This window comes from Leucoraja erinacea, chromosome 12 (assembly GCF_028641065.1).
Source record: "Leucoraja erinacea ecotype New England chromosome 12, Leri_hhj_1, whole genome shotgun sequence".
NCBI lineage: Eukaryota > Metazoa > Chordata > Chondrichthyes > Rajiformes > Rajidae > Leucoraja > Leucoraja erinaceus.
In genome coordinates, this window is record NC_073388.1 from 23239651 (window position 1) to 23266097 (window position 26447).

The 26447-nt window shown below is 41.1% G+C and overlaps 2 protein-coding genes across 4 annotated transcripts in view; one reads left to right on the top strand and one right to left on the bottom strand.

The window, feature by feature from the left end:
* cetn2 (centrin, EF-hand protein, 2) overlaps positions 1 to 2873 on the bottom strand; it is a 39728-nt gene extending 36855 nt beyond the window's left edge. The window contains exon 1 of the mRNA XM_055643813.1: positions 2726 to 2873. The gene's annotated coding sequence lies outside the window, so the exon portion shown is untranslated. The remainder of the gene's footprint in view (positions 1 to 2725) is intronic.
* A 207-nt stretch (positions 2874 to 3080) lies between these two features.
* On the top strand, positions 3081 to 26247 carry zgc:66447 (SLAIN motif-containing protein-like). Of its 3 annotated transcripts, XM_055643801.1 has the most exons (9): positions 3081 to 3657; positions 10313 to 10458; positions 15160 to 15309; positions 19610 to 19750; positions 20093 to 20398; positions 20948 to 21085; positions 22786 to 23110; positions 23194 to 23243; positions 24217 to 26247. In XM_055643801.1, the coding sequence occupies exons 1-8, from the start codon at positions 3203 to 3205 to the stop codon at positions 23213 to 23215; spliced, it is 1683 nt and encodes a 560-aa protein (XP_055499776.1). In that variant the 5' UTR covers positions 3081 to 3202; the 3' UTR covers positions 23216 to 23243; positions 24217 to 26247. The 3 variants fall into 3 exon arrangements, with proteins under 3 accessions (XP_055499776.1, XP_055499775.1, XP_055499777.1); XM_055643800.1 differs by lacking the exon at positions 23194 to 23243 and having other exon boundaries at positions 3082 to 3657; XM_055643802.1 differs by lacking the exons at positions 15160 to 15309; positions 23194 to 23243 and having other exon boundaries at positions 3083 to 3657.
* Positions 26248 to 26447: the final 200 nt, after the last annotated feature.

Here is a 26447-nt window from a genome sequence, read left to right on the forward strand (position 1 = left end):
TATATACATATATATATACATAAATACATACATATACATGTACATATATACATACATACATATACACACATACACATAACATATATGTACATACATAAATTAAAAAATCAAAAGCCAATTTCAACATAATACATATTAGACTTGTTCGAAAAGGGATAGGAAGAAGCCTATGCTTGTCAAGTCCTACCTCCATTCTGAATGCTTTTTGAATAATTTGTTTGCCAACCGATTCTCATTACTTTGCACATTTCAAATGATCACCTATTGCACAAATAAATTGTAATTCTTATCCATAGCTAATGAAACTAGCAAACACATATGTATTTGTTTGAACCAAACTATTAGGATATTTTAAGGGATTTCTTCTAACTAAGCTATGAACTGACTGAATATGTTGCATTTCATCAGCTTAAATAACTAGAATATTTTTCTGTCATAAATTATCATCCCTTTGACTGCGGCTGAGTTGCTTCCATTTATAAAAAATGACAGAAACTGTCATTGATAGATCCCCATGATTTGCTACAGCCCTAAGAAGGCTGACTTCTGATTTTACTTCGGAGTCACGTGAGTGACTACGTGAAGAACCCGTCCAGCACGCATGCGCGACATGAGCGTTCATGCAGTGCAACAGCGACGAACGGGATTACGGGCGCTCCTGTTACAAGCTGAAAGAACGGACCGTTAGGTAAGTACTTACCCACAGGTTCGAATTGCCAAACTTGCTCTTCTTTCAGCACAGAGGAAAACAGCCCCCGTTTGACTCCAGGGAAGGAGCGTCCCATCAGTGGAGGGGGCGAGAGGCGGCACTGGGAGCAAATTGCACTGGACGTGTGCTCCTGGAGGAAATCCGTGCAGGAAGGAGCTGCACGTCATGAAACGGAGCTACACCGTGTTGCAGAGCCAAAGCGACAGCACCGCAAGGAGACAAGAAGGCATGATGACTACCAACCACTGCCAGTCTCCACTGCCCACGTTGCACCAAGGTGTGTGGGTCGTGGATTGGCCTCTACAGACATTTGCAGACCCACAAGTAGACGACCCTATGGCAGGCCTGCCAACTCTCACGTTTTGAGTGTGAGAATCACGCCCTCACGCTGATCAGAAATTTCTCACGCTCTGTGGTGAGAAATTCTGTGATCAACGAAAATTTCAAAACTCGGATAAACTGCATGGTCCGCGGGTGTTGGAGAGCTGGGGCTGAGGGAGGGATGGGAGCTGTACCAGTGGCTGGAACAGATGCGGGGAGCCGGGACTGGCGAGTGTTTGCGGGGCTGACGAGTCGCTCCCAGCAGCTCTGGCCATGGAGCACTCCGGACAGTGCAAGTCCCGGGCCGTCGGGGGCATTGGAGGCGTTCCGCTGCTGCCGCGAGAGTCTCTGTGCAGAAGGGACAGACTCTCAAAGGGAGGTGGAGAGAGAGAGAGGGGGAGGGAGAAGGAGACGGGGGGAGAGAGAGAGAGAGGGTGAGAGGAGAGACAGAGGGGGATTGAATCGAGAGAGAGAAGAGGGAGGGGAGGGAGAGGGGACAGGGAGGTAGGGGACAGAGAGGTAGGGGAGAGAGAGGGGGAGAGTGAGGTGGGGGGTGGAGAGGGTAGGAGAGAATGGGAGAGAGAGGAGAAAGAGAGAGGGGAGAGAGAGCCAGGGGGAGAGGGAGAAATGGGGGAGAGAAAGATGAGAGAGGGAGGGAGGGAAGAGAGAGGTGAGAGGAAAGACAGAGTGTGTGTGGAGAGGGTGAGATAGAAAGGGAGGAAGAGAGAGAGAGGGGAGAGAGAGGGGACGAGAGTGAGATGGGAGGGAGAGAGGGGAAGAGAGAGAGGGGACGAGAGGGGGAGGGGAGAGAGAGTCTGTGCCGAATTCGCCCAGGTGACCGGCATGGATCAGGCTGTGGCTCGGTGCATCCTGGAGGACAACCAGTGGCTGCTGGAAGTAAGTACCAAGCACTGGGTAGAAACGGTGGAAGATAGTGGACTTCAAATGGGGGTGGTTGGTGAAAGCATCCTGCTTGCCTGCTAGATTTTCAATTACTGTAACTGCAGGAAAAATGTTCCCGATGTTGGGGGCGTTCAGAACCATGGGTCACAGTTTATTCTTAAACTGGGGGGCCAGTTAGGACTGAGATGAGAACAAACTTTCTTCACGCAGAGAGTTGTGAATCTGTGGAATTCTCTGCCACAGAAGGCAGTGCAGGCCAACTCACTGGATGTTTTCAAGAGAGAGTTACATTTAGTTCTTAGGGCTAACGACATCAAGGGATATGGGGAAAAAACAGGAAAGAGGTACTGATTTTAGATGAATAGCCATGATCATATTGAATGGCAGTGCTGGCTCGATGGGCCGATGGCCTATTCCTGCACCTATTTTCTATGTTTCTATGCTTGAGTATATGGCAATAAAACTCGATCACTTGATTTTAAAGCATTCATGCACGGTGGAGGTATAATATAGTCATAGAGTGATCATGTATCAGCTACGCTACCTGCTTTTGGTCCATACCTCCAAACCTGTCCGATCCATGTATCAACTTTTTCTTAAATGTTGGGATGGTCCCCGCCTCAACTACCTCCTCTGGCAGCTTGTTCCATACACCCATCACCCTTTGTGTGGATAAAGTTACCCCTTAAAAAGTTACCTCTTAAAAATACTTCATATAAAAAACATTGAAATCATACTTCTACAGTGCACTAAAACATGATTTTAATACATCAAATTTGAAAAAGTTCCTACCCTGGGAGGGGGGACACACCCTTCTTCCACACCCTCTCCCCACTTGGTTGCTCCACTCCCTCACCGGGTACCCCCAAGGCCACTGATCGCACAACCACCCCCCTTTCAAAAACGCTCCAATCCAATTTAAAGCATATATATTGCATTCAAGTGTTAGTTAAAAGACTCGCTGCAGTATGCACTGTATTGCACAATTTCAAGATGAAAAATGCAAACGTTCCGTACCAATGGGAGGGGGACAGCTCTGATTGGCCGCCGTCGACTCTTCATTCATGTTTGAAAGCGCCCGGCGATTTGGCGCCGGTTTCTACCGGTAGGATATGCGCAGGCGCGGGCGGCGGGTTGGAGCTGTGCGCATGACAGGAGCGGGGCCAGAGGTCAGCGGCAGCCTTTATCTAAGATGGTGGCGGCAGGGAAGCGGGCGGTTGGGTAGTGGACTGGACTCGACCCGGTTTGTTTTGGTGTCGGCTGTAACCAATGGTGGGACCTAACGCGGTCGAGCCCGAGGGGGTAGCCGGTGCAGGGTCGCCGGTCGGCCCGGGGAGCGCTGCCGCCATGGTGTGCGTGCTTCCCGACGCGGACAAGGAGGTGAAGAAGCTGCAGGATCTGGTGAAGAAGCTGGAGTTGCAAAATGAGCAGCTTCGGATCCGCAGCGGCCGCGGAGGGAAGATTAACGGCGTCAGGCCGCTGTCCTCACTCTGCCGGGCGCCGGGGACCGCTGGCTTTGTCGGCGACGGGCTGAGCCCCGGCGACCCCTTGTTGTCTGAATACGAGGCGTTGTTTAACGGGTGGAAGGTGGAGGTGCCCGGCATCGTAGATGGCTGTTGGCTGCGCTCTCCTGATGCCGACGACGAGCAGCAACAGGCCGTGTTCATGGAGGAAGATGTCCTGGACCTGGACCCGGATCCAGCCGCCGTGGAGGAGGATAGCTGGTAAGGATTTCTGAAGCACCACTCCAGCCATCTACCGCTCGCCCCATTCTCTGATATAATTTTAAATTGCCTTATTTCAAATCCATCGCCAACATTCAGGAAAGTTATACTCCTAAACTACCAGGTCAACATTTCTATTTTAACAGGATTGTATCGGCCAGATGTGTAACGTTGTTTTGGGACCGCTGAGACTGGAAACTTTAAGCATTATCGTCTTCCCATTGCGTAATATGAGTTCATTGGTTTCCATATTCACATTTATTTATAACGTTTGGATGAGGATAGGTCCTGACCTGAAACATCGCCAATTCATGTCCCCCCCCCCCCCCCCCCCCCCCCCCCCCCGGGGACCCCCTACAGTTCCTTGTGTCTAAACTTTAAAGGCGAATGTGGTAATTGATATATGCTAGTTGCAAAATTAAAGACTCATGAAAATTAGGAGATAGACACAAAAACTGGAGTAATTCTGGAGAAAAGGAATACGTGACGTTATGGGAAAGGGAAACAAGATATATCGACCGTGATATGGGGAGATTTAACAAACTAATGGAAGATATGCTTGTATCGGTAAAGCAAAATAATGGATTTGGGTCTTCAAGCAACATAACAGGTTTTTGGTTTCTATGGTGGTCTCTTCAAAATAAAACCATAAATCCCCTTCCGTGACAGGTGTTTTTTTACCCTTTATTTAAATTAATGGTGCAACCTGCTTACTTGTGTAACATATTAGATGTTCCCTGATTTTATCCCCATTTTGTGGACACTGTTATTGTTTTATTTAGGTATTGACCCCTTTGAATCTTCCCCACCTAATAAAAACTTGCTCTCCATTGAAGTTGGAAATTATTGCCTAATCTAATCTCCCTTTCCAGTGCCCTAGAATGTGCTGTAATCTCTTAAATGCATATCTATCTCTGCAGAATTTCTCCCATGTTCTAAAATACCCTCACTATTTGTTTCTTGATCTGTTGGGTTTATAAAAGTTCATCCCCTCATCTTATTTCAGGTTCCTTTTCATCTGTGTTTTGACACCCAGCTCGCATAACTGAATGTCTTGTTCCAACACATTCACAGCTAAATTATTCCCCTTTTTTAATCTCTTTAAATATGGTTCTCCAAAACTCTATCTACATCTTAACCTGCAATGTCCTGTTTGTCCATCATCCCTGAGTTTGACGATGCACCCTAGTTATTAATTAAATAACACCTTAATTTTTGAAATTTGCACCATTGTTTTTAAATTCCACTCTTCTCCGCTTCCTAATTTGTGCATTTGTGTCATACATAGTGCCTCACATTCCCTATCTGAATGCCTCTCATTGTTTCATCTTAAAAACGACTATTTTGTGCCTGCTCTAGTACATTTTTCCCTTGAATATCTATTGTAATTGAATAACAATTGCAAAAACAAGAAACTGCTGATGCTTGTTTACAAAAAAGATACAAGGTGCTGCAACAACTCAACGAGTCATGCTCATGTTCTGGAAAACATGGATAGATGCCATTTTGGGTTGGGGCTGCTCATCAGATAATGTTTTGTTTAGGTAATACTCCTGTGAATTACATGGGATTTTGTGCGACACATGAAGGGAACTATGCGGTTAGAAGTTGCTGTCAAATTAAGACTATATTTTTCCAGGTGGAGTGTTACTTTTTAAAAAAAGCTTTCATTTAAAGGGTAGAGATTTTGCTGGTTTGTCCTGTATTCATCAGTTCTGGTTTTTATCTGCCAGCTATTTATTTGCCTTGTGGCAGTCTATTGGATCATATTGTATGCAAATTATTTTGTTTGCTCAACAAACCTTGTGAGTGATCAGAAGTAATTTATTCAATTGCTGTTAGGTAATAAGTTGTAGAAAGATTTTACCTGGCACTATATTGGTACAATTTTTCTACTTGATGCATCGATAGCTAGTCAAGCTATCAGCAGTACTCAGCTTGTTGCCTATCCAAAACGGGAATTTGCGCACGTGGAAAGGAAATGAAAGATGAGGATATGAGACGCCTCGTGTGACATTTTGTGCCAGTGAGATTACTGTGCATTAATGTAACTAAGGAATTTGATAAAAAATTGCTTTAGCGCCTTTCTTTCATGTTTAGTAAATAACTGCAGCAATCAAGACGCAAGAGTGTTTAATTGTCACATGTACCGAAACAATGAAATTCTTATAGCAGCATGACAGGTTTGTAAATACAATGTTTGATAGATTGAACTTTGTTTGATTGTTGATTTATCTATCTCTGGTTTGGCAATTTCCACTTTTAATCCTGACTTCCATGATAAAACATTGAACGGTGCAGCATTGGGAGAGGCCATTTGGCTTACGATGTCTGTGCTGACCTGTTAAGATAAACTGACCTCATCTGCTTGCTCAGATCTATGTCCCTCCATTCTCTGCATATCCATGGGCTTATCTAAAAGGCTATTAAATGTCACTGTTGTATGTGCCTGCACCACCACACCTGGCAGTGCCTTCCAGGAATCCTGCATTCTCTGTGTAAAAGAAATAAATAAATTTGCCCCACAGATCTCTTTCAAACGTTGCTGCTCTCACCTTAAAGGAATTATCTCTGGTTTTTGGAAGTTCACACACTGGGGAAAAAAGGTTCTGAATATCTACCCTATCCATGCTTCTACTCTCTCAATGCAATCTCATTGTTGTACCGTTTTTAGAATTTAATAAAACCCATTTTGATTTTCCTTGTTGATGCACCGAGAAAACTATCTTCTCGTTGGCTAGAATTTCTGCCCAGCGGCTACAAAGGTTTTCATTGGATGCTTGTGGAGTTCCTAACTCCACATGTCAGATCCGATTAACTATAGCTGCGTAATGTTGACAATCAACTGTGTCAAAATTCACAAAGGACCAGATGCATCTACAGCATAGTTTATGATATGAATTGGTAGTATTTGGGCACAGTAGAAATTGCATATGTGGGATTTACGGCTGGGGTTGTAACAGTAAAGAGATTAAACTTCTATTGTAGTGCATTGTCGAGAGCACAATTGGAGTTGTGTAGAGTATTAATGTCTTAAAGAGAATGAAAATACATTGGAAGCAATTTAAAAGGTTTATTAGATTGATGGCTTGAATGGGTAGATTTGTTGGTTAGTGGGAGTATTTGGAGCTAAGATCACTAAAACAAAAAGTATTATCCATTAAAAACAGCTGCAATCAAACTTTTCAGAGTCTTGGGTGTTCTATTGCTTGAAAGAGTCTGAGTATTTAAGGCAGATTTAAGTAAATACATTTATAGAAACATAGAAAATAGGTGCAGGAGTAGGCCATTCAGCCCTTCGAACCTGCACCGCCATTCAATATGATCATGGCTGATCATCCAACTCGGTATCCTGTACCTGCCTTCTCTCTATACCCCCTGATCCCTTTAGCCACAAGGGCCACACCTAACTCCCTCTTAAATACAGCCAATGAACTGGCCTCAACTACCTTCTGTGGCAGAGAATTCCAGAGATTCACCACTCTCTGTGTGAAAAATGTTTTCCTCATCTCGGTCCTAAAAGATTTCCCACTTATCCTTAAACTGTGACCCCTTGTTCTGGACTTCCCCAACATCGGGAACAATCTTCCTGCATCTAGCCTGTCCAAACCCTGAAGAATTTTGTACATTTCTATAAGATCCCCCCCTCAATCTTCTAAATTCTAGCGAGTACAAACCGAGTCTATCCAGTCTTTCTTCATAGCAAAGTCCTGACATGCCAGGAATCAGTCTGGTGAACCTTCTCTGTACTCCCTCTATGGCAAGAATGTCCTTCCTCAGATTAGGAGACCAAAACTGTACGCAATACTCCAAGTGTGGTCTCACCAAGACCTTGTACAACTGCAGTAGAACCTCCCTGCTCCTATACTCAAATCCTTTTGCTATGAATGCTAACATACCATTCGCCTTATTGGCCATGTTTTCGCATACAAGGAATTTGCCTTGGTGCTCCGCCCACAAGTAACAACATGACATAGTGACTGTTACGAATGACTCGGGAAAACACGAAACATTAATAATAATAAAACATTAATGATAAAATGCCATTGATCAAGCATGTGAACCAACAAAATACCAGATCAAAATGAGGCTACAGATTTTTGGCTGTTGAGTAGAGCAACTGCTCGTGGATAAAAACAGCTTTTATGTCTGGCTGTGGCAGCTTTGACAGTCCAGAGTTGCTTTCCAGAGGGAAGTGATTCAAAGAATTTGTGGCCAGGGTGAGAGGGGTCGGAGATGATCCTGCCCGCTCGCTTCCTGGCCCTTGCATCTACAGTTTGTCAATGGAGGGAGGATTGCAGCCAATAATCTTCTCTGCTGATCGGACGAGTCGCTGCAGCCTCCAGGTGTCGTACTTGGTGGCTGAGCCAAACCAGACCATGATGGAGAAGGTGAGAACAGACTCTACGGTGGCCGTGTAGAATTGGACCATCATTGCCTGTGGCAGATTGTGCTTCCTCAGCTGCCGTAGGAAGTACATTCTCTGTTGTGCCTTTTTGACTGTGGAGTTCGATGGTAGCCCCCCACTTAAGGTCCTTGGAGATGATGGTTCCCAGGAACTTAAAAGACTCCACAGATGTGACTGAGGTGTTGTTGATGGTGAGTGGGGGGAGGGGGAGCTCTCCTAAAGTCTACAATCAATTCCACTGTCTTAAGAGCATTAAGTTCCAGGTTGTTGCGATGGCGCCAGGACGCCAGCTGTGGCACTTGCTGTCTGTAGGCAGATTCCTCCCTATCCTGGATCAGTCCAATCAGGGTTGTGTTGTCCGCAATCTTGAGAAGCTTGACAGAGGTGTCTGTGGAGGTGCAGTCGTAGGTGTAGAGAGAGTAGGGGAGAGGAGAGAGTACGCAGCCTTATGGTGCTCCTATGCTGAGTGTTTGCGGGTCCGAGATGTGCTTTTCCAGCCTCACATGCTGCTTCTTGTCCGTCAGGAAGCTGATGATCCACCGACAGAGGGGTTCAGGCACAGTCAACTCGGAAAGTTTGGAGTGTAGTAGCTCTGGCACAATGATGTTGAATGCAGAGCTAAAATCAACAAACAGGATCCTCGCATAGGTCCCCTGGCGGTCTAGGTGCTGTAGGATGAAGTGCAGGCCCAGGTTGACTGCATCATCCACTGATCTATTGGCCCGATATGCAAACTGCATAGGATCGTGATACTTTTCAGCTTGGCCAGCACAAGCCTTTCGAGTGTCTTCATGACTACAGAGGTCAGTGTGACAGGCCTGGAGTCATTAAGACAAGTAATCCTAGCCTTTTTGGGTACAGGGACAATAGTGGAGACTTTGAAGCAGGCAGGGACAATACATGTTTGCAGGGACTGGTTGAAAATGTCTATATTGACCAGTGCCAGCTGTTTGGCACGGAGCTTAAGAGTAGAGGGGGAAACATTCTCAGGTCCTGGAGATTTCCGGCTTTTTTTGTCTTCTGAAAAGCCTCTCCACCTTTATTTTTATTATTGATATTGGATAAGTGATGTTGTGCAGCACAGAGGGTGTGGGTGATTGGGTATAAAGTCTTGATTGGAGGGGGGTGGATGTAGAAGGGCCCAGTCTTTGCAGACTGAGGTCAGGCTGTGAGTGGGTGTGAAGTGTTGGTTGGGGTGGGAAATGGTCCAGTCTTTTCATACTGGAGTCTTGCCTTAAGTAGGTGTGAAGTGGTGAATGGGAAGGAGAGGGTGCAAGGTCCACTCTTAGTAGACTGGGTTCTTGCTGTGTTGGGGGTACCAGGGTTACGTTTCTGATATTCAAACCTGCAGTAAAACTCATTCAGCATGTGAAAGATTACTGGAGTTGGTGACCAATGTCCAGTTTCAGTTACAATTAGACCAATGACAATCCCTATTTCAGAGAAGGTTTAAGTAACTGAATGGGCTGCTATTAATTTGTTCATATTTAATTCAAAAGAATGCAATCAATAATGGGTGCTCAGTTAAATGACCTAGACTTTGCATTGAGAATAACCAGAACCACAGAAACCCCGTCGGAAGATTTTAGAAGGCAGTGAAGGGGGCTGAGTACACGCATCTTCGGTTTCCAAATAAGTGCATTTTCATTACTACCATTATGTTTGGCAGTATATAATCTACAGAGAACTAACAGGAATTGGTTTGAACTGAAAAATAATCAACCAACTTCTATTGTACAATACAATCTGAAGAAGGGTCTTGCCTGAAACGTCACCCATTCCTTCTCTCCAGAGATGCTGCCTGTCCTGCTGAGTTACTCCAGCTTTTTGTGTCTATTATTGGTTTAAACCAGCATCTGCAGTTCCTTCTTACACACTGTCAATAACTGGTCTGATTGCTTCAAAGCCTGTTGGTAATTTTGGTCTTTAACTCTTATTTCAATTTTAAAATCCATTTGGTATGTTACTCTGAACCTTTCCTGAGTTTCTGTCACCTGATAATAGTCCTCGAAAGTATATTAATTGTCATCTGTTGTGGGCCCAAACTATTCATTTTATCTTGAAATATAACCAACAAATGATTTAATCATTAACCTGCACAGTCCAGCAGGTTAGTATTTAATTGCTATCTTCATGTTGGTAGGGAAGTGAGGATACTGAGGGTTAGAATGAAATACCATTGTTTTCCTTGTCATTTCCTGCTAGCTCAAGTTACCTCACTGAAATTTTTTATTTTTTTAAAAAAAGGCTGTATGTTTCACCGAAGAAGACAGCAACACCAGATCGAGACCAGAAGACACAGAATCCTTTGAAATGGTGCAGACAGGTGTTTGATCATCCCAGCCCAGAAACTGAAGCTGCATGCCGTAGTCTTATGTGCCGACTTGATCAAGGTAGGTTGTGTGTGCAGGCTGGGGAAATACTTTATGCATGTGATAGTTCCATATCAATCAAAATTCCATGAATGTTCGAATGTTTTCTTTGTGAATGCATGTACTCTAATGGGAGTATTTTTGTCTTGCCTCAGTGGTTCTAGTTTCATGAAATCCATAAATGCCATATTCATCAAATATCCAATTGGATAGCATAACTGGAAGTTTAAAATTTGTTTTGTTTCTTTTCCATCGGTTGGGTAAATTATTTATCATATGGAGTAGAATTTCCATACTTATCTAATCTTGTTTCCTTTTTAATCTTGAGCAAATCATTGAAAGATGTTGGATGATCCATGGGCATTAATGAAACTAGCAGGTTTTGTTACGAGACAATGGTGTCTGATTATGTGGGGTTAGTTCCCAATAAAATCTGTTATAATCAATTTGGTTAAATACATTCCCCAATTCATCAATCACTCTATATAAACTGAGTTATGGAAATGCATGTTATGATGGAGCTGTTCAATTTACTGGTGCTGTTTAATTAGCCAGTTCTTGCTGCTACCTGACAGGGAATATTAGTGGGATACATAACTGTTCGCTCTTCAAAAGATTTTGTGATGTTATCTGCTTCCATGAGCGCAGGTCCCCCTGGGCCTTCAATACAGCACTCCTCGAGTACAGGTATTCCTTGACTGGTCAAATAGCTTGTGTTCTGGGAATGTTAGTACTTCAACTTCCAATAGTGTGCATTAACCCTGAAATTCCTTAATTCCTCTAAATGGTATTTTCCCATCATAAAATTACTTTTTGGATTATGTAACTTTATACATTTAGTTTTGCAAGTTCACTATTGCATGTGGTGGCTACCAAACATGTCCATTTAAGTCTCGAGTTATGGTGAGAGATTGACCAATTTATCAATTATTGTAGTTGCTTGAAGAAATATTAGATGGAATACAGAACTATTTGCTATTCAAAATATTTCATGGCATTATCTGCATCCATGAATTTTATTTTTTTTAAGTACACATTCCTCTGTTCTGGGAAAATATTTTAAGTTTAAAAAGATTACATTTAGATATTTCCTATTGGATTGATTAAAAATTAGTTGTATTCCAGCGTTTAATCTGTCAAAAAAAATCAAAATAGTAAAACAATTAACTCCAGTATCTGAAATAAAATATAATTGTAATAGCTAGATCTTGATTTATAGAATTTGTCTTGTGCACATTTTCATGTGCTGTAGCATAATGAGGGTATGTGTGAGATCACTTATTTTGGGGGAAATAAAGAACTGGGGGTTACTATCTCCAATTAAAGCAAATGAGAATTATTTTCACTGGTTGTGAGTTTTCAGAACTGCTCCTTAAAGGCTGGTAGAAGTAGAATCTTTTTGGCAGATGTGTGATGAGTAAAAGTTTGAGTGAACAGGAATGTGGGGTTAAAGTACCTCTTGGATCATCCATAATCTTACTGAATAGCAGTGCAGATTTCAGGGCAAGTGATTTAAACCTGCCCAAATTTTTGGTTTTGAAAGTTGCAGGGCAATATGAGGGGCAAAGTTGGCACTGGTGTTGAGAAGATGGTGGCACTGGTGTATCTGAATTTGATGAAGCTTGTGATGTTGAAGGATTCCTCCTGTGACTTTCTCAGGATGGTTGACAGGTAAAGCTAAAGGAAGTTGTTGAACATCTGACAACACTCCTCTTTATTTCGCTCCTTTCAGCAAAGCATGGTGTTTTACTTTGTACTTTGTTGGATTATTTAAAAAAAGCTGTCAACTTCCTCAATGTGACTGTTATACAAAAAAGCTGGAGAAACTCAGCGGGTGCAGCAGCATCTATGGAGCGAAGGAAATAGGCGACGTTTCGGGCCGAAACCCTTCTTCAGACGGATTCAGATGCTGCTGCACTCGCTGAGTTTCTCCAGCTTTTTTGTGTAACCTTCGATTCTCCAGCATCTGCAGTTCCCTCTTAAACTCCTCAATGTGACTGATTAGTTTGTGTCTTTTTGATGTTGACTCTGCCAAGTTTGTCTCCTTGTTCCTCCTGTGAACTCTGTTGTTCAAACACTGGCACACTCATGTGTGAGCTAATTCTCACACTATTTCATGCCATGCTGATTTCTTTAATCAAACCCAATGTTTTCAGTCATGATCTTCTGGGTGTTATATGGGTTTATAAACTCATGAGTATTGTGTGGACTTTAACCATAATTTTCTTGATACTTTCATGATTGCATGGTTTATGTCATCCCAAATGGCTTATCTTGACATTGGACCACTTTGTTATTGCCACTTGCATTACAAATGATGTGCTCTGAAAGCAGGTCGTAAGCATTGAATACAACGAAAATACCGTATTTCCCGGCAATGAAGACGCACCTGCTTTTTGAGTTACTAAATTTTGAAAAAAGGCTGGAGGGACATAGAATTTCTCACACTCAAAAAAAAAAGAAAGAAAGTAACAATTCAATTTGCCCAAGGCTTCCAGATCTCCTCCATTCTGAATGGGTGGATGGTGGCAGGTGGAGAGGTGGTGGGGAAAACGGGAGCAAGTTGAATCAGTTGTGATCTTATTGAATGACAACACCAATTTGAAGTTACTTGCGCTGACACAGGAGTAAGTTCCACCGCCCGCTGACCTCCTCCGCTCTACGATCTTTGCTCTTGAGCTGGTCCCCTCACTGTCTGGTCTACATTGAAAGACATGGACCAGGCAGTGAATGCCATGCAGTGTCACCCAGCGCAGCAAGTGAGGCCATGTCCTGCTCCCGGCCGCAGTTAGAATTTAAGGATTTACTGGAAGAGGCTGACATGAGCAAAGCCAGCGAGCGGCAGGAGAGAGGTGTTCAGACGGAGGGCACTGCCAGAGGTGAGCGGGCCGGCAGAAGGCGCTGAGGTGGCAGCCAGTTCCGCTGTCCCGCCCCGAGCTTCTTCCCTCCCTGGCCATAATTCGGAGCGTCGCAGTAGCAGTGAGTTGCTGGCATGATCCCCGACCCCCTCCTTCTCAACGCTCCTGCCCGTGCTGACCTGGGCTAGACGCCCCACGCTGTGAAAGGAACTCTTTCCCCCCCCCCCCCCCCCCCCCCCCCCCCCCCCCCCCCCCCACCCCCCCCCCCCACGCTGTCCTTTTACAGCCGTTTCCCACTTTACAGCTGCTTGCCATCAGCAGCCAACAATGAGGGATAGACTTGATTATCCCTCAGTACAGCAACATCGTTCTTGATGTTGCTGTACTGAGGGATAGCCAAGTCTATCTTTCTTGGCTAACCTAACCTTCGTCCTTCAAGACGCAGATAAATCTTTGTGCCTATTTTTGGGTATAAAAAATAGCGCCTTCATTGCCGGGAAATACGGTACTCTAGTTTGTGAGTTGTGAACATGAACTAGTGTTTAGCTACAAAATTGCAGTGTGGATGTTGTCATTCGTGTCCTTGATGTTAATTCAACTCAATATTGTAGCACACTTGTTGATGATCAGCAAGGACTGAAGGACACAGGATACTAACTGTAGAACATAGTTTGCTCACTCAGCTATTGCTGTCCAGTTTATCTGTTTATTGTTTTTGCGATTAAGGATCAAGAAGGATAGAAGGTTTGAGCTCACTAAATCTCCAGCACATGGTTTCTTATTGTTGTAGGTTTGTCTTTGGAAAATTTGACCACTATTTCAGCCCACAGGTCTTGTTACCTGAAAGCTTGAGTGAAATTTTATTAAATGATTTCCTGAAATATTTGGAGTTTGTAAATGTCCAAGTAAATCATCTAAATATCTGCATCACTTATCCACCACAAATACCAGTCTCTACAGTAGTAACTCAGATTAACTACTGATATTGAACCCAATGACATTGCTAGCTAGTTGAGCTTCTTGCTTGAATCATAAATACCTATCTACTGGTGTAAGAATATGGAAAATGAGCTAGAGCAGAGTCCTGAAGAAAGCTTCCTTCCATATTGTTTGAATTTCAGCTTTGATTTCAGTATTGGGTGAATAACATGTGGAGAGGATCACTGACTTGATCAGCTCCTTGCTCTTGGCTTATTTACATGGAATGTGTCTTTCTTTACTTTATTTGCCGTAAGACTTGTGTGTCCCATTTGAGAGTTAGCACAGTAACAGAGAATAGAAGGAGAAGCATATTGAAAATGTTCTTTCCCTTTCATGCTGTAGGCTGTTACGGTTGCCCTAATGGTGTATGGACACCATAGTAGAATATCTTAATTTTGTTATGTATATATCGGAAAGATTTTTACTTCCAATAAATATGGTGTTATCTAGATTTGTTAGGTTAACTTCTAAACAGAAGAATGATATACGTGAAGGTAGACAAAAGCTGGAGAAACTCAGCGAGTGAGGCAGCATCTATGGAGCAAAGGAATAGGCAACATTTTGGGTCGAGACCCTTCTTCAGACTGGTATAGCCAGAATGATATAGGTGAAGTTAATCTCTCTGCATTTGAGAATTTTTGACTACAGCCAATTTTGCTTAATGTTTTTTCTAAGTCCTCTGGAGCAACAGCAATGTAGGGCCTGGGGCAAAAAAAAAAGCGCATGAACCGATTCATTTATCAAGCCGATGCGAGTACCTCCACGATATCTAAATGTGGATCCAACCCGTGGCAAGTTTTGCTTTGAAGCATGGTGTCGATATAACTTCATACTTGTTGCATTTGTGTCTAACCATGCATGCGTTTGTGCTTTTCCACTCTAGCCAACAGATGGAGAAACATCTATTGCACTCCGTTTTCCTCATCATGTGCTTATAGCTCCAGTACAGATGTCACTTCGTGTAGCAATCTGGTAAATTCTACTGGTTGCCTCAAATCGTCTACTAAAACAGTACTAACCTATGGCAGTTCAGGTACGGTACAACTGTCCATTAATGAAATATAGATTTTATGCTCCATTTTAAACTTAATGTTGCTTTTCCCTTTATGCAGAGTACAGTTACGCAGACTTTATGCATGTTGTGTTGGACCTTCTTCCAGGTTTTGTCAGTGTAAGATTTGAAATTAATTGCATGAATTTTGCGCTTTAGTTGGTTGCATGGCTTTCATTAAACTTGCTGGTGTGGTATTCAACAGTCAAGCATTTCTTTCGAAGCAGAATATTTTAATCTTAAACTAGAAACCCGCAAATTATCCCTACAGGTCATTAGTATTCAAATTTAATTTAAATTCTAGTATTTCAAAATACAGAAGTTGGCTACGTGGCCCCTTGCTCCTTCCTAACCAGTCAATAAATAATGGGTGATCTTTCACCTCTGTCATACCCTCCTAAACTAACCCCATTGCTCTTGGTACTACTAATATTCCTTTGGAATATTAGAAATCCTATTGGATGTGCATGTTAACTGATTCATTGCCATGGTTCATCAGAATTTTTCTTTTTTTATTTTACAAAAATGGACAAACTTGCATTTTTCCATGTCACTTCCAACTGTTATGTCCTTGCATATTCACCCAGTCTGTGTTCTCCTAAAGCCCCAATGCATCCACTGGCAATGTACACTGCTGTGCAGTTTTGTGTCCTACGCAAAATTGATTGTAATTTACTTGGCTTTCCTCTCCAAATGAGCTTGTAACATCTGTTTCCCCGTTCAATTTGCGATAGAACGTTGTTTTGCACGCTTTCTTAAAACAAGTTTGTCCTGGATATTTAACAAATTTCACGGTCAAATGATAAAACATGGGCCCTGTGTCTCCTGTTTTTCCTGAGGACATAACTCGTATGGGTAATGGTTCCATGTCATCTTTAAATAATTTAATGTGTCCATCTATTTGACACAAGCCCAGGTGCTGGGACCCAAACATATGGAGGCATTAATTTTTTTTACGGTTCTAGCTTTGCCAATTTTTGTTAAGAAATCTATAGTAAAAAATATGGACTGATCAAGAATAAAATCACAAGTTGTTTTCTTTGGTGTACTAATACACACTGTTTTGCTATTGTTGTTTTGGCTTGGACTTGTGTGAAACTAGTTAATTTTTAGAATAAAAAAAATAAACGTAGGATTTTGTAGGTCATTGAACCAAGAGCCACAATTACCTGATGAATTGAATTGTCATTAAAGAATAGAAAACTAGATATTGCAGGCGTCCTCTGGCAGCTTGTTCCAGATAAGCAATAACCCCTATGTGGGGGGAAAAGTGAAAGACTTGTGACGGTCATCTGTCCTATCTATGTTCACCATTTTATTAATCCGTTTTTTTTTCCTTATTTATGAAACCGAAGCAAAAGGTTTTAAAAACAAAATAAATTTCCTCATGTGATCTTTTCAAGGACTTCAGTAGAGATAGCAAGATTTCAGATCGCTTATGTTTAGAATACAATGACTATCTTTTCATGTTTTGTCTTGCAAAGATTATCACTTTCCTGCTCTCAGGACTCATTTTGCCATTTTTCTGATAATTCCTTCATTTTACTTGTCAATCTCAAACTTTAGCTTATTTTCACCATCCAGTGCTTTGTCAGTTTCTTAATTTATAATATTCATAATACTGTGGGTAGACACAAAATGCTGGAGTAACTCACCGGGACAGACATCTCTGGAGTGAAGGAATGGGTGACGTTTTGGGTCGAAACCATTTATAAAAACTGCAGATTATTGGGAAAATACCATTGTAAACTGCCAATGAATGATAATCAAACAACAGATAATAAAAATGAAGTAAAAATAAAATGCTGTGCAGGCAGGTCAGGCAACACATGTGCAAAGAGAAATAGTTAATACCTCAGGTTGATGATCTGGTGGTGTTTTATTGAAATGTCTTTTTTTTTCTTCAACTGACTGACTTGCTGAGTGTTTTAAGCATTTTATAAATTCTCGGCATGGAAATGAATCATTTGAGTCACTGAGTCCATGCCAACCATCAATCACCCATTTACGCCAATCCCCTTTTTGTATTGTAAGGTACAAGAGCGCCTTGTACTCTTAAGTTTTCCTTGATCAATCTTTTTATACACCTCCACTGTTCTGACCTGCCATTACAGTTATCAAGCATTATCAGTAAATGAGAATCAAAAGGAAACTGCAAGTTAAAATAAAACAAAATGCTGGAAACTTTGAGCAACTGTTAAGCGAGTTAATATTTCAAGTCGGAGCTGAAATATTAGTTCTTTCTCTGCTGCCTTACCAGTATTTCCAATATCTTCTGTTTTTATCTGCTTTTTCAATTCAACGTTAACCAAATTCATGCATCTACCATTGGAATCTTTCTTTGTTAGCAGGAAACTATTGAGTGTTTGTTAACTGGAGACAAACTGAATTGGTTCCTCAACCACATGTCCATATTAACTATTGCTGTTGCGGTTGACTAGTCCTGTAATAGGCCATTGGTACCAGGGATTGTTTGACTAGCTGAGGATTTGCCTCATCAGCATCTAAATTAACAGCTTCCAACTTAGACTGCCAACCCCTAGCAGATTGGTGGGGAACTACTTGCTGAGTATACTGCTTGTCACACTATCAAATAAGTGGTACCATCTTCATACTCAATGTGTTGAGGCCTATCTAGGTAAATCACAAGTCCATAACTCTCATCAACATGGGTCTCCGGTTGATTTTTTTTTAAAAACTTCTACAATCTGATTTTGGACTTAATCTGAAAGGCAAGTTTCTAAATCAGTGTCTTATTCACTTATTGAAACTTACTGGGGTCGTATACACATTGTGCGTTATTATGAATGTTGTGCCAAAGTGCTGTTCATTCTATTAACAAGACCTAAATGGGATCTTTTGTGTTAAAAAAAAAAAAGAAAAAACTTTATTTCAAATGCATTTACTGTGCATGTTAAATTGTTACATTTTAAAAGCTGATTTGGAGGTAAAAGTGTAAAAATATTGTAAGATTCAACGAGTTAAACTCAGGAAAGAAACTTATTTAAGTAGCGCTTCTCAATATCTGATCACAAAATACTTTAGTGGCAACACATTATTTCATTGAATCCATTGTAGGAAACAGATCAAAAATGATGATTTCAGTAATATTTTCAAATGGCACTGAGCAGATCGTATTGGATGTTTGTCCACTATTTGGCAAATAACAACCCCCAGCTTTACAAAATAGTGTTGTGAGGTCCTGGTCTTGCTTAGCAGAATAGAAAATAGGTGCAGGAGTAGGCACTTCGAGCCAGCACTGCCATTCAATATGATAATGGCTGATCGTCCAAAATCAGTCCCCCATTCTGGCTTTTCCCCCCCATATCCCTTGATTCCCTTAGCCCCAAGAGCTAAATCTAACTCTCTCTGGAAGTCATCCAGTGAATTTGCCACTGCCTTCTGTGGCAGAGAATTCCACAGATTCACAACTCTCTAGGTGAAAAAGTTTTTCCTCATCGCAGTCCTAAATGGCCTACCCCTTATTCTTAAACTATGACCCCCCCCCCCCCCCCCCCCCCCCCCCCCCCCCCCCCCCACGTTCTGGACTCTCCCAACATTGGGAACATTTTTCCTGCATCTACCCTGTCCAATCCTCTAAGAATGTTATGTTTCTATAAACTTCCCTCTCGTCCTTCTAAATTTCAGTGAATACCAGCCCAGTCGACCCATTCTTTCATCATACGTTAGTCCCGCCATCCTGGGAATTAACCTGGTGAGCTTATGCTGCACTCCCTCAATAGCAATAATGTCCTTCCTCAAGTTAGACCAAAATTGCATACAATACTCCAGGTACGGTCTCTCCAGGGCCCTGTACAACTGCAGTAGGACCTCCTTGCTCCTGAACTCTAATCCTCTTGCAGTGAAGGCAGTGGCTTTCTTGACTGCATGCTGTACCTGCATGGTTTAATACCTAGTCCAAAGGACAACGTGGACAGTGTCGCAACAAAGGAATGCTGCCTGGGTGTCGATCTAGAGTTTTGAGCACTCGTCTCTCAGGGGAATTTGAACATTCTGCCCTCATGAAAGCAGTAGTGTTGATTTAAGCCAAGGGTGCACAGGTTTAGGCTTAAATAGGCTTTCAATAATATTTTAACCTGGTATAGTCACTTTGTTTCTGCATGTCTAGCTGATGAAGTGTTGAAAGTTAGTCCTTTCATAGAATTTTTTTTTTTTTAATTTGCAATCAATGGCATTTGGTTCCCTTTGAGTCCTTTTCATGAAATGCTATTTTTTGAGAATAACCATTCTCATTCTTCATTTGTCCTTTTTGGCCTTAAAGGTTATCCAGCCATTCACTCAGCACTCAGTTCCCAGTCATCCATTGACAGTGAGCTAAGCACCTCCGATGACTCTATCTCCATGGGATATAAATTGCAAGATCTGACAGATGTCCAGATCATGGCTCGATTGCAGGAAGAAAGTAAGTAGAATTACTATATGCAATGACATTTAAGGTATATTTTATGGTGTGGCAATTTGGGTGCAAAGTTTGAATCGGTAACAGATGCTGATGTCTAAAGCAAAAAACAAATGACTTGGACTCGATGGGCCACTCCTGATATAGAGTTTCAACCTGAAACATTGACCATCCCTTTGCTCTACAGTTGCTGCCTGACCTGCCAAGTTCTTCCAGCAGTTTGTTTTTTGGCTCTAGATGACAGCATCTGCAGTTGTGTCAGCCTCGAGGTAGTTGAGAGGGGAAAATAAAAGACTATGGAGCGATGGAGATAGTGTGCATTTGATTAACTTCGTTTTTCCTCAGGTCTTCGTCAGGACTATGCTTCCAGTTCAGCATCAGCTTCACGCCGTAGTTCGAGTGCCTCATTAAATTCCTTGAGGAGAGGTACCTACAGTGATCAGGAGTTTGACACTTACAGTCTAGATGATGAAGACGAGTATGAATACTCTTTATCTCAGCGTAGTGTGCAAAGATACTCACCGTCACCACGAAATTCACCTCGATCACAGTCTCCAATTAAGGGAGCAGCAACCCCAGGAAGAGTTCGGCCATCACGACGCTGTTTGCAAGGTCGTGTGTCTGAATTGATGAATTATACAAAGAATCAAGGTAATGTATCGACTTGGGCTGAGGGGTTAATTGGCTAAGGGGTTACTAGAGTTTATTTCAGAAAATTTGTATGAATGCTCTGTCAGTGGAATTTTTTCCTTCCTTGGAGATGTGATTATAAATTTGTATTTCAAATACTATAAAATATAATTCAGTGAAAATCAGATGAATTTTGTGGGGTACAATTTTCTGCCCGATTTGTGTAGAGCAGCATTTGTTTTTGCATATATTGTGACTGAATATGGTGGATTCTTGAGCAAAAAATAAGCTGCTGGAAGAACTTGGTAGGTCAGGCATGATCTGTGAAGAGCATTGGATACGTTTAGAAGAAGGGTCCTGACCCGCAATGTAGTCTATCCATTTCCCTCCACAGATGCTGCCTGATCCACCAGTAGTTTTTTTGGGGGGTATTTTTTTGCTTTGTGTATACATACGCCAATGGTGACAACACCACTAAGGTATAATTTATTGTTCATCCCTATTTGCCTAAGAGCATGAGAGAATTTGCTTTTATTTTAAACACTCTTGTTTTGCTTTTTTCTATGACAGAGGAAATGCGTCGTAGTATGCCTAATCTGGCTAAAACTGGAATTCGCTGTTCCGATTCCTCGAGGAACAGTCGAAGCTTTGAATCTAATTTGCAAATGCCCAACAATCGAATTTCACGTGTGCAGCAATCTCCAGCAAGTATGTGACATCTGATCATTTCCAAATAGAAGATACATTCAGTAATTTTTGCTTTACATTAAACTCTTATCAAAAATGTGAGATTAGCCCGTTTGATTCCCTTTTTGTTTTGATCATTAGAAATTTCAGTTAAAATAAAACATCATAATAGGCTTCTACATATTCTGGTACTGTTGCAAAATGAGGTCATTGGGTCTTGAGTTATTGCCAACTGCAATAACCAACCTAGCTAAAAATTCTTGGAGCTGACATTCCACTTGAACTTTGTGATCTCATGACCTTTTTTGTTTTGAACATCTATAGAATTTTAGATTGATATGCCTCACCGGCATTGGCATTATTGCAATAATATCTTGTTCTTGGGGCTTTCTTCAGCTAATAAATGTGGCATTTACAACATTTATATTCAGCAGGAGATAATTCCTTTGGTGCTTAAATAGATCTTTGCTGTGGGAAGATTACCCTTATTGATATTTTGCTCATTAAGCCAGGAGTGAAACAGCAGGACTGATTTGGAAACATTTGCCAGAATGTTTTGCATATAAATCACATCTCTACTGGTCAGTCGTGTGAAACTTGTTGCATTTTAGTTACACGTTTCAAGATATTGATTCTGAAGGTGGGTATGGCTGTTGTTAATACACCTTAAGCTGATAATGCTTGTTTTAAAATGCAGGGAATCGATGTTTAGTGGCCTTTGTACTGTTTCCTGGAAATTTCATCTTAACCCATCTGGCAGGCTGGAAGGAAATGTTGCACCTTCTGAGTGCTCGCCCCCCTATTTCACGTTATATGAACATGGACTTGAATGTGTACCACATTTCAGAAGATGATTCACATTGTGATGGGGAAATACAACTGAAAGAACATGGATATTTATGTGGTGGATGTTTGATGGTCAAACTAAATTGCATATAAATCAATATAATGAAAAGGAACTGCAGATACTGATTTATACAAAAGAAAGGCACAACATTCTGGAGTAACTGAGCGGGTCGGGCAGACCCATCAGATCCTGAAAACATCACATCCATTCTCTCCAGAGATGTTGTTACTCCAGCATTTTGTATCTTTTATAACATAAATATGCTGAGGAATTACTTGCACGATTAAATGTTGTATACCTGAAAAATCATAGCGTTTATTATATGGAATTGTCAAATTTTGAGCCTTCAACCAGCTACGTAATTTTGAGATGGATTTGCTGTTAAAATTTCCTTTCAAGATCAGAATAAATAATGTGGCAAGTAACGCCCACAAATTTAATGATGAGTTATAACTAAAAGTTGAAGGTAATTGTTCCCTGAAATTAAGAGATTGAAATAACAAAGTGTTGAGGTCAGTGACAAGATGTTTGTCAAGTCAAGATGTGACAAGGCCAGTGCTGATATTGGAATTGTAAACATATTTGAATAGGTTTGCATAATATTGACGTGGTAATTGGTGCAAAAGAAACAATGCTTTTTGAAATCTCATTTTAAGTAGCTGTTATAAATGGTGATGTACTAAGAATCTCTCAACTGCACTTGAGTCAAGTGTTTGTCATTGTGACAACAGAACAATGACATTCTTTCTTGCAGCAGCGTAAGACCATACACATGTTTCAATAAATTCATAACCCTAATAGTGCAAAACAAAACGTCTGGAGCCCTTGGTGCAACAAAAGACAATGCCTTATTCATTTCTACTCTTTCTTCTAGGTCCAGCTACTGGGAAGCTCAGATACACTGGTAATGGGAATCAGACTTCATTCTGTAACAGACAGCCAGTGAAAGTAATTGCTAACAGTAACTCTCCCTTAATGACAAGGCATTCTGTGAAAGCAACAGGATACCTGAGTTCTGGGAGTAATGTTCGTAGAATCCAGTCTGCCACTTGTTCAGGCACTTCGCCAACTGGCCTTGCCTCCACTGGAAGATCCTCCGGTTCAACTCCTGTACCAAGGAGCACCCCGACCAAGTCACGAGTTACTTGCACTACAGCAACCACAGTTTCGAAGAGCAAGCTCTTACAGCCAGCTAGGAGGTAAGTCTAATGTATCATTGATTTTGGGAATGGGGGTAATTTGGCAGTGCATGCATCCAAATATTCTTTATCATTTTATTTAGAGCTACGGATGGAATGGAATAGAAAGGATCAGTGGCGATTGGGATGATGGGTATAGTATGACTAGATGTGCTGCCTGATAAGTATAGGTTGGATCAGGGCAGGAGCCGAGGAATAAATAATCCTTGAACATGGGTTGGACTTGTATTGATGGAAGGATTGTGTTAGGATAGAGGGAATGATGAACACAAGTTTTGATGGAGATTAAAATCACCGTTGGTGGAAAGATCTAAGAGATGTGGACTTGTGATATTGAGTGGAATGGTGAGAGGATTAGCAGCATTGGGCCCCCATAAGGAATGCTAAATTGAGGTTGAGAGTTGGGATGTGACAGTTAGAGATGTTGCATAATAATACAGCATCAAGGATTCTACGGATCCATTAAAAATGTTAATGGGGATGTCTCGGGATTCGCCTGTGAGCATTTGAACCCATGACTGTTACAGGAGGCCGATTGTTCAGAAAAACAGGATTGGGGGAGGGATTTGACAGGGCAAAATTAAAGGAAAAAGGAAGAAAAAAATCAGGATTGTTGAGTTTGTAGCAACAATCAATGTTGCATGGTTGATGTATTATGGAGAGGGATGCTAGTTTCTTCACAATGGCCACACAAATTGGATCTAAATAATTGTACCATGAAAATGTCGTGGACAGGAATGGAAAGCAGATTAATATTCCAGTCTGAGTAAGAAAGTGATACATCTGGAGAATTGACAAGTTCTAGATACCACATGAAGAATGTTTTTCCTGTAGCAGAGTGAAGATTTAAGTCATAAGTAGACTGTTAACTCCCTCTTAAATATAGCCAATGAACTGGCCTCAACTCAGTTTGAGATTTGTTGACAAAAGCATTGAGATGTAAAATAGAATGCTAGAAATATTCAGCATTTTGTCCCAGTAACAGGCTGTGTTCTGCTTGGGACAGATGTTTACTTTCAAACAATGTTGAACACATTGAAGCAAATCAACTTATTTGCCGACTATATTTTTCTAATAAGATTGAAAATTAATTATTCTATTATCAGGACCCTACAACTACCGAAGGCACAAAGTACTGTGACAGAAGAAAAGTGGAAAGAAGGCTGTTACTGAAGAATGCTCAAAGATTTGTGAACTACTGGCATTTGAAAGCCCAGCTGGCTGGGCCAACTTCAAATGAACACAGGAAAGCAAAGTCCAGTTTCTGACAATGGGACAATATTTTGTATAGATTGGTTTTGAATGTTAGTGGTGATCTGTGCCAGGATTTTGATTCCTGGGTTCATATTGATTACATTATCAGCCCAGTTGTGTAAAGCCAGGTTGTGCCATTAGGTACCTTAATTTTGCTAGTTTACGTATTTATACATTACAGCCCCAAACTGACATTGAACTTGAGGGTGGAATTATGTAAAATATCTTTAAATAGCTGAAGCATTCGCATTTTGCTTTGATGCTTTTATTGTCTGTACTTTTCTACCATTCCAAAATTTAAATGAATATCACAAAATAGGATCTGTACTTGGAGCATTTGAAGATACCTTTGCTGGCTATTTTCCTAAATTCATGTCCAGATTTTCACTGATGCAACCTTCTGCGTTAATGTTGCATGGCTAGCTTGATTCCTGACCTTTTCAAGTGAATGTGTGAGCAACTAGGAACAGTTTAACTATTGCAAGATTCAAGGGTATCTAATAACATCCTTGAAATGTCAGTTAGGCTGTGGCAACATTATATACAGAAATTTGTGATATACAGAAATTCAGCTATGGTGAAAATTTGAAAGACTGTACTCATTGGGGGGAAAAAAGTAGTGATGTAGTTCCTGATGTTTAATAAAGTTTAATCAGCTACAATATCACAGGATTCCAAAACTACAGCATAATTGAACTGTGGCATGTGTGCTTAAAATTATTTTGTCTTGCTAAATTGTGGGCAATCTCGGGCCTATTATTTCTCACTTCCAGGCAATTATTTTAGAGCAGAAGTTAAATGTGCCATTGGTTTAACCAGTGTAGAAGAGTAAGAGGATCCAGGGCTACTTGTTATCCATAACGTGCGTGAGGACAGATAAATTCAACTTCAGTCTATTAATATGAAACAAAATTGGTTTTATTCCCTCAATTGTTAATGTTTCCTATATGACATTAAATACTTAAATCCCTTGAGTCTCTTGAGATTGTTACAATGTGGCTTTAGCTGAACCATGTTATTTGGCTTCAAGTTATTTCCTTGTACCACACAATTTTGCTTTAATTTTAGTTAACATTTACAGAACCATCAAATCTATTGCTCTCTCCTGTAGCCCTGGCTTATCCTGTTTAAAAGTCAAGGATGAGTAATAAAATGTCAGTTACTACATTTTATTAAAATCACTAGATTTATACAAGACATTAAGCCATTGCTGCAAGGAAACCTTGAGCTTTATGAAGAGGAAAATGCACATGTTGACGTTTAGTTTGATGTATAGACTGACTTTATTTTAGCCAGAATTATTCACACTCCACCTCCCTTGTCAGATTCGGAGGGTAGAATGCCTCAGTTGCACCATATTGGGTCGAGGAGGCAAAAGTACAAAATGTAGGATGGTTAGTTGAAAACTGGTGTGAGTGGGTTTTGGTCTTAATGTTTTATGTACATGAGCTAGCGGTAAAGTCAGTGCTGTGATGTAGATTTTACTATTACTGTCTTCAAGCAGCTGATTTACATGACCATTTTTTCATTTGTGTTTTAGTTCTTAAAGGACGTTACTGCAGGATCTTTTGAATTTGTGTATTGCAGTCTTTATAAGATAGCGCTAAATGTAATGTTTCTGTTGTACGCCAGCACAATGTCTTGCTTTTATTTTTACACTTTGCTTGCAATAATGGGGTAATAAAAGTCATTCAACTTGTATGTTTTTGGTTAAACAAAGCTTTTTATACATTTTCTGTACAAATTCTTAATCTTGATTTGTGATAGTGGCTTCCTGTTTAATCCCTCAACTATCCTGTCATGTTTAAAGTGTTCCTTTTTATCTACTTGACCAAATTTTCAGTTACATGGCACAGTATTAAATTTTGAAATTTTTCTTGTGACATTTTTCTGCATTAGATGTTATGTGAAAATGGTTGAGGTAATTGGGTCCATTATTCTGAATGCATGCCTTCACTGCACAAATGGCTGTTTTTGTGATTATCCAGATCAAATTGAGGACGTTCATGATTACAATGTTCAACTTGTGAATGAAGCTGTCCAAACCTCAATCTAGCAAGACCCGGATAACATTCAAATCTGT